General features: G+C 50.8%; 1 protein-coding gene across 1 annotated transcript; it reads left to right on the forward strand.

The window, feature by feature from the left end:
• The first annotated feature begins 3935 nt into the window (after window positions 1–3935).
• Window positions 3936–11328, forward strand: LOC131835959 (endogenous retrovirus group FC1 Env polyprotein-like). Its single transcript, XM_059180892.1, has 4 exons — window positions 3936–4110; window positions 8793–8999; window positions 9617–9667; window positions 10662–11328. Exons 2-4 carry the CDS (start codon window positions 8864–8866, stop codon window positions 10937–10939), a joined length of 465 nt encoding a protein of 154 aa, XP_059036875.1. The 5' UTR covers window positions 3936–4110; window positions 8793–8863; the 3' UTR covers window positions 10940–11328.
• Window positions 11329–14440: the final 3112 nt, after the last annotated feature.

The raw sequence follows: 14440 nt of genomic DNA on the forward strand, positions 1-14440 counted from the left end.
AAACACACCTCACCAAGCTCCTAACTCAAAGGCTGAGCTCTGAGAAGATGTAATTGCCCCTGAATACCCAAATGCCACCCACTAAGCTGGGAAAACCCAATCATACTCATTTGAAGGGGCCTAGCATGGAGCAAAAGACAGAATCAATATTCATTTCTTTCCACTGAAAAAGAAATGACGAAGGAAGTTGTCTAATAGCCTTTGAACTTGAGCAAGACTGATTTATTGGACGTTTGGCAGGTGGACCTGAATCCCCAGGCCTGACTTCTTTCCCCTGCTTTCCCTTTTCCTTCCTTTTCCCCAAACTCATGGCAAAAGAGAATGTGAGCTCTCCCTGTAGAGATTTCCAGTAGCACTGGGGCCTTAACTGAGGCTGAGCTGAGGTTTCTGACTCTCAGGACCCATTAAGGCCTGGGCCAGACTCTCTGCATTGGCTCAGATCTGAAGGAGGAAGGTCTCATCCTGTTGCCTGTCCTCTGTAGTAGGGAAAGAAAAAGAAACGCCAGAAGAACCACTGTGCCCTCAATAAAAACCTCAGGTGGAAATTTTTAGGTCAAGTCTTACATGGCACTAGACACACTTAATATTAATGCAAATCCTGGGCTCAAAACAAGGTACTTTTCCACTTCTGTTGTTCACATAGTTCCTCTGTTTTTTCCTTCTTTTGTGCAGAGGGAGAGGGCTCTCTGTTTAGCCCCCAGGTAAAGCACGTGAACGGGTTGAGAACATACCGCCCTGAAATATGCCACTTTAGCCCACTGATTATTTTGAACTGAAGGCACTTGAGAAACAGCAGGTGCAGAAAGGGCTCTGACATCCCTCCTACCTAAAAGCAAGACATGATATTTCCCATGAGCAAGTGCTCCCTACACCAGGAAGAGAAGAACATTCTTTTCACCAGAGACTGGGAGTTGATGCTGAAATGGATCTGCATGAATAGACCTACGAAGTAACCTTGTTCTTCCATTAGCTCCCCCACAGATCTTATAGCCACTGTCCCACAGCTTTCCACCCCTAGAAGCTTAAATTTCATTTCCTTTGTCTTGTCACTTCTCCACAAATGGATGGTTCTTTGTAAAGAAGGCACATAACCTCTGAGTCCCAACCACTTCTTTGCATCTTCATTTTTCCTATGAAATATTAAAATTTTCCTATAAATAGTAAAGATATTAAAGAAAATGTGTATGCTTTTCTCCTAATAATCTGTCTTATGTCAGCTTAAATATCAGGCCAGCCACAGAACCTAGGAGAGTACTAGAAAAAAGTATTTCCTCTTCCACATACACCTGGATTCTTCTAGAACCAGGTATAACTACCTCGATTCTCCCTGTTCCTTTTTGCATCCAAGAAGCTGAGGCAGGTGTATACCCTATGCCCCATGGCTGCTCACACGTGTCCACATGGAAGCCAGCTCAGTGTCTCTCTTTTCCTCTCTGTCTGCAGGCCAGGGCAACTGAAATTTGTGTCTGGGACTTGGTTTTGGGATTTGGCTTCAGCCGCAGTCTCCAATGGGTTTTTGCCATCGCCATGCTGTTTCATGGTGGTACTTCTCTTCCCTTTTGGTTATTGTTCTTTGTGCACATACCCCATCTGTCAGCTCCTTAGAGGGTAGGAGGTTAGTGACTCCCTGGACACTAACAGTGATCGTTGCTAGCAGGAGAACACGGACAGAATTACAGAGATCACACCAATCTTCCACACTCAACTTGTGTGCTACCCCGCAACTGTGGCAACGTCCATTTGGCTAGTGTTCATGTTTATCACATGTGGAATCTCAATGCTCAGAGAGTCAAGTCAACTGAAGATGACCAAAGCAGCTAGTCTTGGCAGAGCAAGGCTCAGGGTCCAGGCTCCAGAAGCAGGATATACAGTGGAAAAGATGCAGGCTTTGGAGTCAGCTGGACCACTACTTGAGTACCAGCTCCCCAGCTTCATTGCCTTCTGATTCGTAGAGGATGTGGGGAGGGTCAGTCTGACCTTGTCCCTCAGCTCCCATGTGGCTTCTCATCCCCCTCTGCTGCTGCTGCCCACAGACCCTCCCCTCCCCGCAGTGCCAGCCTCACTTCTCCCAAGAACCTTCTCTCTGGATCAGAGGATGAATTCAGATCAGCCCAAGGGAGAGGAGCTTTACAGAAATACCCATCTGGTCCCCATAAAGAGATAGGGGTGTGGGGAGGAGTGGGTGGGGGATGGGGTAGGGAGGGGGTGCGGATCTGGGATCCTTCCCATCAATCCCTGCAGCAGGGACCCTTCCCCTTCCCCAGTCTCCATTGTTAGGCAAACAAAGTCCTTGGTTCTAGGGTGGCTTGCATGCAAATTGAATTAAGTCTCCATCTGTTAGTTTATTCATTGCCGAGTTTTGTGTTTTGTTTTGTCTTGTTTTTTTTCTTTTTTTCCTTTTTGGACTCTCCACATTTCATACTTGCTAATGAGCAGATCAAATAGCATCAGGGGCTGTGGGCAGGAGGCAGCTCTGTTCTGCTGGGAGCCCCAGTGTGCTCTCTGACACCTCCCAGAGATACCCCTCCCCTCCTGTCCTCCCTTTGGATTCCTGCTGCTTCAGCCCTCCTAGGAAAAGTGCCCAAGCTGTTGATTCAAAATAGATATTCATTTGCATGGAATTAGCATGTTGCTCTTTTAAAGTTCAGTTCAGTTCCGCCAACAGGCCCACCATCCCAGGCCCTCTAGGATGTGGTAAGGGTGTCTGGCTTGGGGGAGGATGTGGAGCATATACTGCAGGTGGTCCCTCAGGACAGTGGTCTCTAGAGGGCCATTCCTTGGTGGCAGCCTCTGAGCTCTGCTGTTTGCTTGCAGGAGGCTGGGAGGCACCTTTGAGACAGGTGCCTCTGGCCTTCACCCAGGCTCTGTCACTGTTAGAAATGCCTGCCATCAGTCCCTGTGGAACATTTGGTTGAGGGGAGAGAGTGGAGGAAGTAAGAGCCCTACAGCATCTGTGAAAATACCACAACAATAAGAATAATGAAAATAATAAAGCCACCATTTATCAAACTTACATTTTAATTCTAACACTTAGAATTAAAGTGTTTATCTTTAAGTAAACAGTATCATATCATAGATAAACAGTATCATATCATATCGTTGGGACTCTTTCAAGTCCAAGTACCTGAACACATTTCTAATAGTCTAACAAAAAAGGGGCGAGGAGGGGATGTTGTTTTATGTAACTAAAAATATCCAAATCCAGGGTTTTAGGTGTCAGGCCCTTCTAGATCGAACAGCTCAAATGATGTCATCTGGGCTTGGTCTACCTCCCTCTCTCAGCTCTGCTGTCCTGGGTCTGGAATCACTCTGAAGCAGCATTCCTCAGTTTGGTAGCTTCCAACAGCTCCAAACTTAGACTGAGGAGTGTTGGGCTGGCAGGAAGGGCTACTAAAGATGGTGAAAGTTCCCACCGCAAGACCTGAGCTTGGACAGGAGAACAAAGGCCCAAGCAGGAATCTGAGACCCCCGCCCCAGGCTCCTGTGGACCAATGGGATCCCGATGAGCAGGCAGGATATCCAAATAAGGGAAACTTGCCAAAAGACCCCTGAGCTTTCCCCAAGACCCCTTAAAAGCCCCCTCCTCCCTGCCTTGGGCGCGACTTCCCCCACTCTGCTTTCCAGAGTTGCAGAACCTCGCCCAAGTGTGCCCACCTCCTCCCGGTGCAACTTTCTCGGCTCCCCTTCACCTGGGCCCTGAAACTTCACTGGAGAGAACCTTTAATAAACCTTGCCTTACACCCACTTCGCCTGGTGTTGTGTTTATTTCGTCGGAAAACTTTACATTTGGTGCCGAAACCCGGGAAGGAGATTGAGCCCCCACCCCAGTGGGGAGACTCTCTCCTTTCCCTAGCTGGACCGGACCTGCCTTTCTGAACGCCACTTCTTTTTTTTTTTTTTTTTTTTTTTTTTTTTTATTTGACAGAGAGAGATCACAAGTAGGCAGAGAGGCAGGCAGAGAGAGAGAGAGAAGGAAGCAGGCTCCCTGCTGAGCAGAGAGCCCGATGCGGGACTCGATCCCAGGACCCTGAGATCATGACCTGAGCCGAAGGCAGCGGCTTACCCCACTGAGCCACCCAGGCGCCCCCGAATGCCACTTCTGAAGCCGTGGTGAGTTTCCCTGATTCTGCGCCCCCTTCCGGAAAGCCCTGCCCTCATCGCGGCCGCGTCAGGGGGGACCTCGCTGGTCACCAGGTGACCTCCATGACTCCGAGAGGCTGGGAGACGTCCCAACCTCTACGGCAGTCAACACAGTTTTTCCTCAACCCAGTGGTGGACGAGGGGACGCCTTCCTCCAGCCCTCGGGTTGCCTGGCAACGAATCATGGGGACCTCCCAATCCAAATTCGACTCTAAAACACCCCTAGGGTGCCTGCTGGCCAATCTTAAGACCCTGGAACTGGACCAGGACTTGCATAGGCGACGTCTCATACATTATTGTACCGTCGCTTGGCCACAATACCAGTTAGACAGTCGGTCCCAGTGGCCTCCGGAAGGCACATTTGACTATCAGATTCTCATGGACCTAGGCAATTTCTGCAAACGCCAGGGCAAATGGGTCGAGGTCCCTTATGTCCAGGCTTTCTGGACTCTGCGCTCTCACCCCTCCCTCTGCTCTCACTGCTCCACCTCTCAGGTCCTCTTGGCCCGCTCCCCTGCCCCTCCCCTGCCATCCACTGCTCCCAAAGACTCGGACCTCTCCTCCCCGTCTCTCCTCTCTGATTCTCCCCTCTCTGAACCTCCGGAGAGCTTCACCCACCCGCCGACGAGAGGGGCCCCGGCTCCTCTTCCTCCTCCTCCTTACCGCGATCCCCCACCCCAAGGCCCCCCTCTCCCTACGCCCCCTAACCCCCCGCTCCAACCACCCCCCTTTCGGTCCCTTCCACCCCTTCCACCCCTTCCACCTCGACTCCCGTCTCATCCCCTCAACCCCCAAAACCTGAGTCTGCTCCTGATGCGGCCCCCCCGGAACCTTCCCTTACGTCCCCTCCAGCCTCCCCTCCCATCTCCACCCGCACTAGGGCTAGGAAACCCTCCCCTGAGTTAGTCTGCCCCCCAAGGGAGGTTGCTGGAGCTGAGGGAGTTGTTCGAGTTCATGTGCCCTTCTCTCTACAGGACCTTTGCCAAATTGAGAAACGTTTGGGCTCCTTTTCGGCCAGTCCTGATAACTGTATTAAAGAATTCCAATATCTAGCCCAAGCCTATGACCTCACCTGGCATGATTTACATGTGGTCCAGACCACTCCTCTCACCACAGAGGAGAGGGAACGCATCCAGGCTGCTGCCCGGGAGCACGCAGATCAGGTCCATCTCACTGATGCTGCCATGCCAGTTGGAGCCCAGGCGGTCCCAGCTGTAGAACCAGGTTGGGATTATCAGGATGGCCAAGATGGCCACTGGCACCGCGATCGCATGGTCCAATGTCTCATAGCCGGCATGCAGGCAGCCTCTAATAAGGCCGTTAATTACAACAAGATTAGGGAGATTGTCCAGGCCCCTGACGAAAACCCTGCTATGTTTCTTAACCGATTGATCGAGGCCTTAACCCAGTACACTCGCTTGGACCCTGCCTCTCCTGCCGGGGCCACAGTACTAGCTACTCATTTTATCTCTCAATCGGCGCCGGATATACAGAGAAAGTTAAAGAAGGCTGAGGAGGACCCTCAGACCCCCATTTCTGACTTGGTGAAAATGACATTTGAGGTTTTTAATTCCCGTGAGGAGGCGGCTGAGCTTAAACAACAAGCCAGACTCCAGCAAAAGGTTCAGTTGCAGACCCAAGCCTTGGTAGCAGCCCTGCGGCCGGCCGGCTCCGGGAGCCAGCAGCGAGGGGCAACCAACCACACCCCCCCGGGGGCCTGTTTCAAATGCGGGGCTGAGGGACATTGGGCTTGCCAGTGCCCCAATCCAAAGCCGCCAACTTGGCCTTGCCCTCAATGCCATTTGATGGGCCACTGGAAATCCGACTGCCCTAACCTCAGGGTATCTTTGGCGCCACAACATGGGGGACCCCCCGAGACAGCAAGTCCGGCCTTTCAAACTGCTTGGATTGGAGGACGACTGATGAAGCCCAGACACGGCCACCCCTCTCACCCAGGCCGAGCCCAGGGTTACGCTCCAGGTAGTGGGTAAGTCCATCTCTTTTTTGCTGGAGACAGGGGCTACCTACTCTGTTCTGCCTTCCTACTTGGGACTTACTCGAACCTCACCAATTACTGTTATGGGGATCGATGGGACCTCCTCCATCCTGTAGCCTGGATGGGTTCCCCTTCTCCCACTCGTTCCTAGTCATTCCTTCCTGCCCGGTCCCTGGGTAGGGACATTCTCCAGAAACTGAGGGCAACTATCTGTCTCTCTCCTTCTTCTCCTCCCTCCACCTCAACCCGTCTCATCCTACACCTCTCCACTCCCTCGACCCCCGCTCCAGATGACCTACCTACTGTAGACCCTCGGGTGTGGGACATCTCAGAGCCCATCATCGCTTCCCACCTTACCCCAGTTAAAGTACAGCTTAAGGATAACTCTAAGTTTCCCTCTCAAGCTCAGTTTCCTGTTTCCTTAGCCCACCGCCGGGGCCTGAAACCTATCATAGAACGGCTTAAACGTCAGGGACTCCTGATCCCCATCAGTTCCCCCTGTAACACCCCATCCTCCCAGTACGCAGGCCCTCAGGGGCTTATCGACTGGTGCAAGACCTTAGGCTTATTAATGAGGCCGTGGTCCCCCTCCACCCAGTTGTTCCTAACCCCTACACCCTATTGTCTCGCGTTCCCCCAAACACCTCTCACTTTACTACTGTACTGGGCCTAAAAGACGCCTTTTTCACTATCCCCCTGCACCCTGATTCTTATTTTCTCTTTGCCTTCACCTGGGAGGATCCCGACACACACGTTTCTGGACAACTAACTTGGACTGTCCTACCCCAGGGGTTCAGGGACAGCCCCCACATTTTCGGCCAGGACTTGACTACAGATTTACAGCAGTGTGCCCTTAAGGCCAGCACTCTACTACAATATGTGGATGACCTCCTCCTCTGTAGCCCCTCCCTCTCAGTCTCCCAAGACGACACTTCCACCTTACTTAATTTCCTGGGGGCCAAGGGATATCGAGTCACCCCCTCTAAGGCCCACTTGTGTGCCCCTTCGGTTACCTATCTGGGCATACTTCTAACTCCCACTTCTAAGTCCCTTACTGGGGACCGCATAAGACTCCTCCAAGAACTCCAACCTCCCCAAACGGTGGATGAAATACTATCTTTTCTTGGGTTGGTCGGGTTCTTTAGACATTGGATTCCAAATTTCTCTATCCTGGCCCATCCTCTGTACCAGGCAGCTAAAGAGACCCCCCAGGGCCCCCTGACTGATCCCACTTCAATCCGCCAGTCACTCCTTAAGCTGAGAGACCGCCTTACCACCCGGCCAGTTTTAGCCCTACCTGATCTCTCTAAACTGTTCCATCTCTACACCGATGAGCGCTCCGGCTTGGCCACTGGCCTCCTAACACAACAGGTAGGGCCAATGCATAGGGCTATAGCCTACCTGTCCAAGCAACTGGATGCCACCGCCCAGGGATGGCAACCTTGCCTCAGGGCCCTAGTGGCAGCCGCTTCTCTTACAAAGGAGGCCCTTAAACTTACCTTAGGGCAGCCTATCACAGTCTACTCTCCCCACCGACTCACAGACCTCCTTAGCCACCGATCTCTGGCCCATCTGACTCCTTCTCGTCTCCAGCTATTCCATCTGCTATTCCTAGAAAACTCGCATATCTCTCTCTCTACCTCCCCCCGCTTAAACCCCGCGACTTTACTGCCTATACCCTCACCCACCCCGGAACCTGTTCACTCCTGCCTACAATTTATAGAAGACCTCACTCCTCTCCATCCCCGTCTCTCTGATCAACCACTATCCAACCCTGACCGCGTGCTCTTTGTAGATGGCAGCTCCCTTCTGGCCTCAGATGGCCAGAGGCACGCTGCTTATGCTGTGGTCACTATGGATGCGGTATTAGAGACAGCTCCCCTCCCAATCGGAACCACTTCCCAGAAGGCTGAACTCGTAGCTCTCACCAGGGCATTACACCTGTCGAAGGGACATCGAGTCACCATTTACACTGATTCTAAATATGCCTACCTCATAACTCACACACACTCTGCTCTTTGGCAAGAACAGGGGTTCCTAACTACCAAGGGCACCCCTATAGCTAATGGGCCCCTCATTGCCAAGTTGCTTGAGGCCCTTAGTCTTCCCACTGAGGTAGCAATTGTCCACTGTCGAGGCCACTAAACGACCAGGGATCTGGTCTCCCTAGGCAACAACAGGGCAGACTCAGTGGCCAGACAAACGGCCCTAAATACCCCTGCATCTCCTATCCTCTTTCTTAACACCCCTCACCAGCCTTCCTACTCTACAGAGGAAACACAAGCCCTCCAGGCACGGGGAGGAAAAATTGGAGATAAGGGGTGGATCTACATTCAGGACAGGATTGCCCTGCCAGGCAATCTGTCGCACACCCTAATTACTGACATCCACCGATGCCTCCATATTGGCCCAAAGGTTCTCCACCAATTTCTTCAGCCATTGTTCTATCATCCCTTCTTATCTAAAGTAATTGAAGTTGTCCACAGGGCTTGCAAAACCTGTTCCGCTGTGAATTCACAAGGAGGAATCCGCAGACCAGGGCCTAACCATCAGCTCCGAGGCCATCAGCCAGGGGAAGACTGGCAACTGGACTTCACTCACATGCCTCGCCATAAAACCTTTCGCTACCTATTAACCTTGGTTGATACGTTCACAGGTTGGATCGAGGCATACACCACGGCTCGGGAAACAGCAGATGTAGTGGCTACAATACTCATTGAGCACATCATGCCGAGGTTTGGATTGTCCCGGACCCTCCAGTCAGACAACGGACCCGCCTTCATCTCCAGTGTAGCCCAACAGGTTGCTGAGAGCCTCAACATAACCTGGAAACTTCACATCCCGTACCACCCACAGTCATCGGGTAAGGTAGAAAAGGCCAACAGGCTGCTCAAAGCCCAACTCACCAAACTTACCCTAGAGACCTGTCTTTCCTGGCCCACACTTCTGCCCCTGGTTCTCACCAGACTCCGGGCTACGCCCTGCGGGCCTTCGGGCTTAAGGCCATTCTACGGCCGGCCCTTTCTTATAAATCATAGCCTTCCGGCCATTTCCCCACCTCTTTTATCCTATCTACCTTACCTTACTCTCCTCCGAGCTCTCTTAAGGGCTCACGCGGACACTGATCCCAGCCCCTAGCACTCATGCTTCCGAAGGGGGTATACGAGATCTATCCCCTGGGGACCAGGTCCTCCTCAAAAGCTTGTGGCCAGACTCCTTACAAACTCGGTGGACTGGGCCTTATACAGTCGTCCTTACCACCCCAACTGCTGCGAAACTGTTGGAGCACTCTGCATGGGTACATATCAACAATCTCAAACGGGCACCCACAGAGACTAATTGGACCTCCCAGACGGCAGGCCCCACCAAACTCCGCTCAGTTAGGGCCCCTTCTCATATTCCTTCTAATCCAGAAAAGCCAGGCAGAATCATGTGAGTCTAGCTGCATGAGGGGTTCAGGAACTTCTCACTATTTTTCAGCCTTTACTTATATGCCTGCAACCTGCTACCGGGGAAAGGAACCGACAACCTGTACGTATGACCAGAAAACCTATTGGGTCTCTGATCTTGTGACAGCCAAACGAGGTATTGCCCCCTGCAAAATCTACCCCAGGTCTGGAAAAGTTTGCTGGACCTATCTGGGTCAGGTCGGCCTCTCCAATGGGGGGGGGGGGGGTCCAGGACCAGGCTAGCCGTGAGCACATTAAAACAGCAGTCACGGACCTGACTAAACGACTCCAACCCCCCAATGACCTGGTCTATAAGGGCATTAATCTCAGTAGCATCCAAAAATCCCCTACCACTGAACAACTGACAGTGGCCCTCCTGAACTCTAGTTACAACCTATGGCGAAATGTGTTGAAAAACGGTGACAGTGACTGCTGGATCTGTTTCCCTTTTTCAACACGTTCTAACATTGTAGGGATACCCCTCCCTATGGATTGGCCACTCCCCAACTCCACGACCACAAATAGTACAGTTCATATTGGCCCCATTGGGGAAAACATACCTATTATTAATGTGTCCTCCCCCCTTACCACCGCAGCTGCCAACATCACTAACTCCTCCCTCCCGTATTGTACTCCCTCGGGAATATTTCTCTCATGCCCTCAGGGAATCTATCGCTGCCTGACCACTAATGACTCCCTGGGCTGTATATTCATCCTACTATCTCCTTCTACCGCCATTTACTCTGAATCCCAGCTGCTGTCCATCCTATTCCCCCAACACCGTGGAGAAAGGGCCGCCTTCCTCCCATTCATAATAGGGGCAGGAGTAGCCATAGGGGTGGCAACTGGAACAGCGGGGATAGGAACCTCCATAGCCTTTTATTACAAACTCTCCCAAGCCCTGAATGATGATATGGAACGGGTTGCTGACTCCCTCACAGCCCTACAGATGCAAGTCACCAGCCTGGCAGCCTTAGCTCTACAGAACCGACGGGCCTTAGAACTTCTGACCGCCGAAAAAGGGGGGACCTGCCTATTCTTAAATGAAGAATGTTGTTACTTTGTTAACCAATCAGGTATAGTTACTTCCAAGATCAAAGAACTCAGGGATCGGATCCAAGCACGGCGGCGAGACACATCCTCCTGGGGCCTGGATCCCTACAACTGGGTAACCTGGCTGCTCCCTCTGGCAGGACCTGTATGCATAATACAAGAACTTGCCCGAGTATCCGTCAATCAACTCCTCCTCCAGCCCTGCTCTCGCCTGCCCACTTCCGACTACCCCTATGACGCCACCCCCTGTCAGCAGGAAGTAGCCAGAACCGAGTTGAGGCCCCTGACACCATTATATTAAGCAAAAGGTCGGAATGTTGGACTGGCAGGAAGGGCTACTAAAGATAGTGAAAGTTCCCACCACAAAACCTGAGCTGGGACGGGAGAACAAAGGCCCAAGCAGGAATCTGAGACCCCCGCCCCGGCTCTGTGGACCAATGGGATCCCGATGAGCAGGCAGGATATCCAAATAAGGGAAACTTGCCAAAAGACCCCTGAGCTTTCCCCAAGACCCCTTAAAAGCCCCCTCCTCCCTGCCTTGGGCGCGGCTTCCCCCACTCTGCTTTCCAGAGTTGGGGAACCTCGCCCGAGGGTGCCCACCTCCTCCCGGTGCAACTTTCTCGGCTCCCCTTCACCTGGGCCCTGAAACTTCACTGGAGAGAACCTTTAATAAACCTTGCCTTACACCCACTTCGCCTGGTGTGTTTATTTCGTTGGAAAACTTTACAAGGAGTAAATGAAAAACCTTCTCTTTCTCAATGATTTGAATTCAGGTTGGATGCCGGGTTTTTATTGGCAGAGATTAAGTCACGTGATCCCCTGTGAGCCAATCACTGTAGCAGGAGGCGCAATGCCTATTGGCCTGAGCCACGTGGGCGTGCCTGGAGAGAACCGTGGCATCAGGGCCCCCTACCCTTTCAAAATTCCAGGCGTGTGTCAGGGCAGGGGATTCTCATGAGAAAATTGGGTTCCTGTTTATAGAAGAAAGAGGAATGGACGCTGGGTGGCAAAAACAATAAATAGCCATTGCAGATACCATGCCCTTTATAGAGGAAGAAAAACGCCCAGAAGATCCATCATTTTCCTGGGGGTCACGTGGCTAGTGAACTGCTGGTATTCAAATCTAGAGTTGATTATCTCCAAGCCACATGCCGCAGGTCATCTTTCCTCCTACATTGAGTTTCAAGAGGGAAGGAGAAGTATATACAACAGAAAAACTGAGCTGATGTAATGGAGAGCAGAGCTTCCCAAATGCCCGGATGTACTGCAAAACCGTCATGGGAGAAGAGGAAAGTCCTTAACCCATTGGATAGGACCACCTCATGACGGAAGTCATTTTGTATTCTAGAGCAAGAAGGGATCTTAGGAGATTTCAGATCATTGGAGCTGACATGAACGACCTGGCACAGTTCCTTCACATCCCTCCCTATGTGCTCCTTGGTGGGTACCAGAGACCACATGTTCTCTGCCTTGAAAAGGGGCATGTGTGTCTGTTAATCTATGAGAAAAAAAAAAATAGGGAATTGACTTTTACAGTCTTCTGTGCTTCTGTTATTTTCTTGGCCACTAATTTCCCATAAATACCCCCAATACTGTTAATGCCCAGGGCTGCCTTCGCTGAGAAATTCACAGTGGGAGCTGATACTCATTCAACCCTGTCTCTGCTATATTCCCCCGTGCATTTCTCAGGATTCTTTGATGGCAAGCAACAGAAACCTCCTCCAGGTAATTTAAAGTGAAGGGTCCGGGGTAGTTACAGAACCCAGAGAAAAATCTGAGCAAATACTCTGCAGGAAGGACAGAAAGCAAGACCACTCCAGGGATATAAGAGGTTATGAGCTGGGCACCCAGATGAGCAGACAAATTATATTGGATTTAACCTGCTGTCTCTCCTCATCAGGCCTTGCCTCTCTGTGCAAGGTTTTGTCTGCCTAGGGAAAGGCAACTTTTTCTTCACTCAAAGACTCCTCAATTCCCTTAGCTGTGTGCCTTTTGTAGGTATCACAAAGGCTAGCAGTGGGCCTGGAAGTAATAAACAATCTTCTCAGGTTGCTGCTATCAAAATATATCAGCTCCAGCCATTTTTGACCTTGTATAATTCTACTCACAGTTCATATTCCAAGAGATTAGCTAGCTGCTGCGACGTGGTTAGTCTGTGCTGGGTTACCCTCCAGTCCCAGTCCAAATCTTCTATAGTTGCTGCCAGGGCTCCTTGCTCTTGGTGGGGGTCCTGTCATGACCAAAGGCATGCATCCTCTGGGGGCGGTGGGACACAGGCTTAAACCCTTATTAGGCTGGGTCCCCGGGGGGTTGCTTGTGGCAAAAGCCTGGGGTTCGGTCCGACCTGGTTTTAGCTTCGATCCTTCAAGCATTGTCAGAGTGCCTCTTTCCATGCGGTGGGACATCAGTGGATTTGTCCACCTTTCAAAACTATTTGGTGCCACCCAGGGCCTGGAGGTTTCACAAGGAAGGAATGTGAACAGATGGCATAAGTTGGGCAACAAGGTGGTAAGGATGTAGAGGGGCCATGGGGAGAGAGTAAGCAGGAGTCAAGTGGAAGGGATTTGCGTGCTTTCAAAGGCTGCTAGGCAACTGTAGTCAGTTTGCCAGTGGGTCAGCGACTTCCCACTGCACTGGAAGAATCTCTCGTCATGGCTGTGAGGGAGCCCATTGCCCACAATTGCAGGTACTTGCCTCTGGGAGGAGCACAAGACACACTATTGAGAATGTTTAAAAAAAAAAAGAAAGAAAGAAAAGGACAAACATAGCATCTCTATTTTTATTTAATTTTTCAAGTAAATAATAATCATAATTTAAATTAAAATCTATTATTAATTTAAGCTTAAATTTACTTAAGTACATTTTATTTATTAAAAGAAAGAGATCGGTGAGCTTGATCCCCTGACATTCTCCTGGAGACGGCACAGGAGCAGGAGTCAGGGGGTGGAGTGGGAGGAGGCAGAGCCCCCAAAGGAAAATGGGTGTTCTTTATCAAAAGAAGGGACAACATTGCTGTGCAAACAAAACCAAAAGGTATCCACCTCACCCCACAGCATGAATAGGAACCAAGTGTTCTCCCTTACTTAATCTGGCCATGTTACCAACCCCCAGAAACAATCATGCACATTGAATTCCTTGAGGATGGCGCCCCCTGGAGTTGTGCAGTGGAGAAGACTTATCTCTTCCTTCCCTATTTCCTGCCTTACCCGTCTTTCCAGGTAGAATATATACAGGGCTGCGGTTGATATATGTCAGTCCTTTTGCTGTTGGGTCAGGTAGATCTCTCAGCCCAGCAAGATGTGGGAGAATCCCCGTTTATAACTCTTCCTGTCTTTTTCTTTCTTATCACCCAAGGCAAGGAAGCCTACGTCTTCAGAACAAGTTGGCCCCACTTGGATGATCCCTTCCATCCCCCTCTTTTAAATTCCCTAATCTGTATCCCACATTCCTCCCTCGGAAAACCACCCCTGCCCTACTGGAGGAAGCTGTCCCGCGGCTCCTCCTTTGCTTCTGTGTCTTGCAAACTTGGAGCCTTTACTTGAATAGAATGCTAATGAAGGTTTTTCTCTAGTTGTAGGAAGAATGGAAATGGTGAGTGCTCTAATTTCAGTTCATTGTTCTAGACTGATTTCCTTACTGGTTATATTAGAAACAAACACCCTAAAGTGTTATTTTTCCCCGGCTGACCTCACCTGAGAAAAGCAGAACCTTCTTTCTATGTGTCTTTGACCTTGGTTCCTTTAAAAAAAAAAAAAAAAATTACCTGTGAATTACTGTGCTAAGCAGCTTTTGACCCCTTCCC

The sequence above is a fragment of the Mustela lutreola genome, chromosome 1, assembly GCF_030435805.1.
Source record: "Mustela lutreola isolate mMusLut2 chromosome 1, mMusLut2.pri, whole genome shotgun sequence".
Classification (NCBI taxonomy): Eukaryota; Metazoa; Chordata; class Mammalia; order Carnivora; family Mustelidae; genus Mustela; species Mustela lutreola.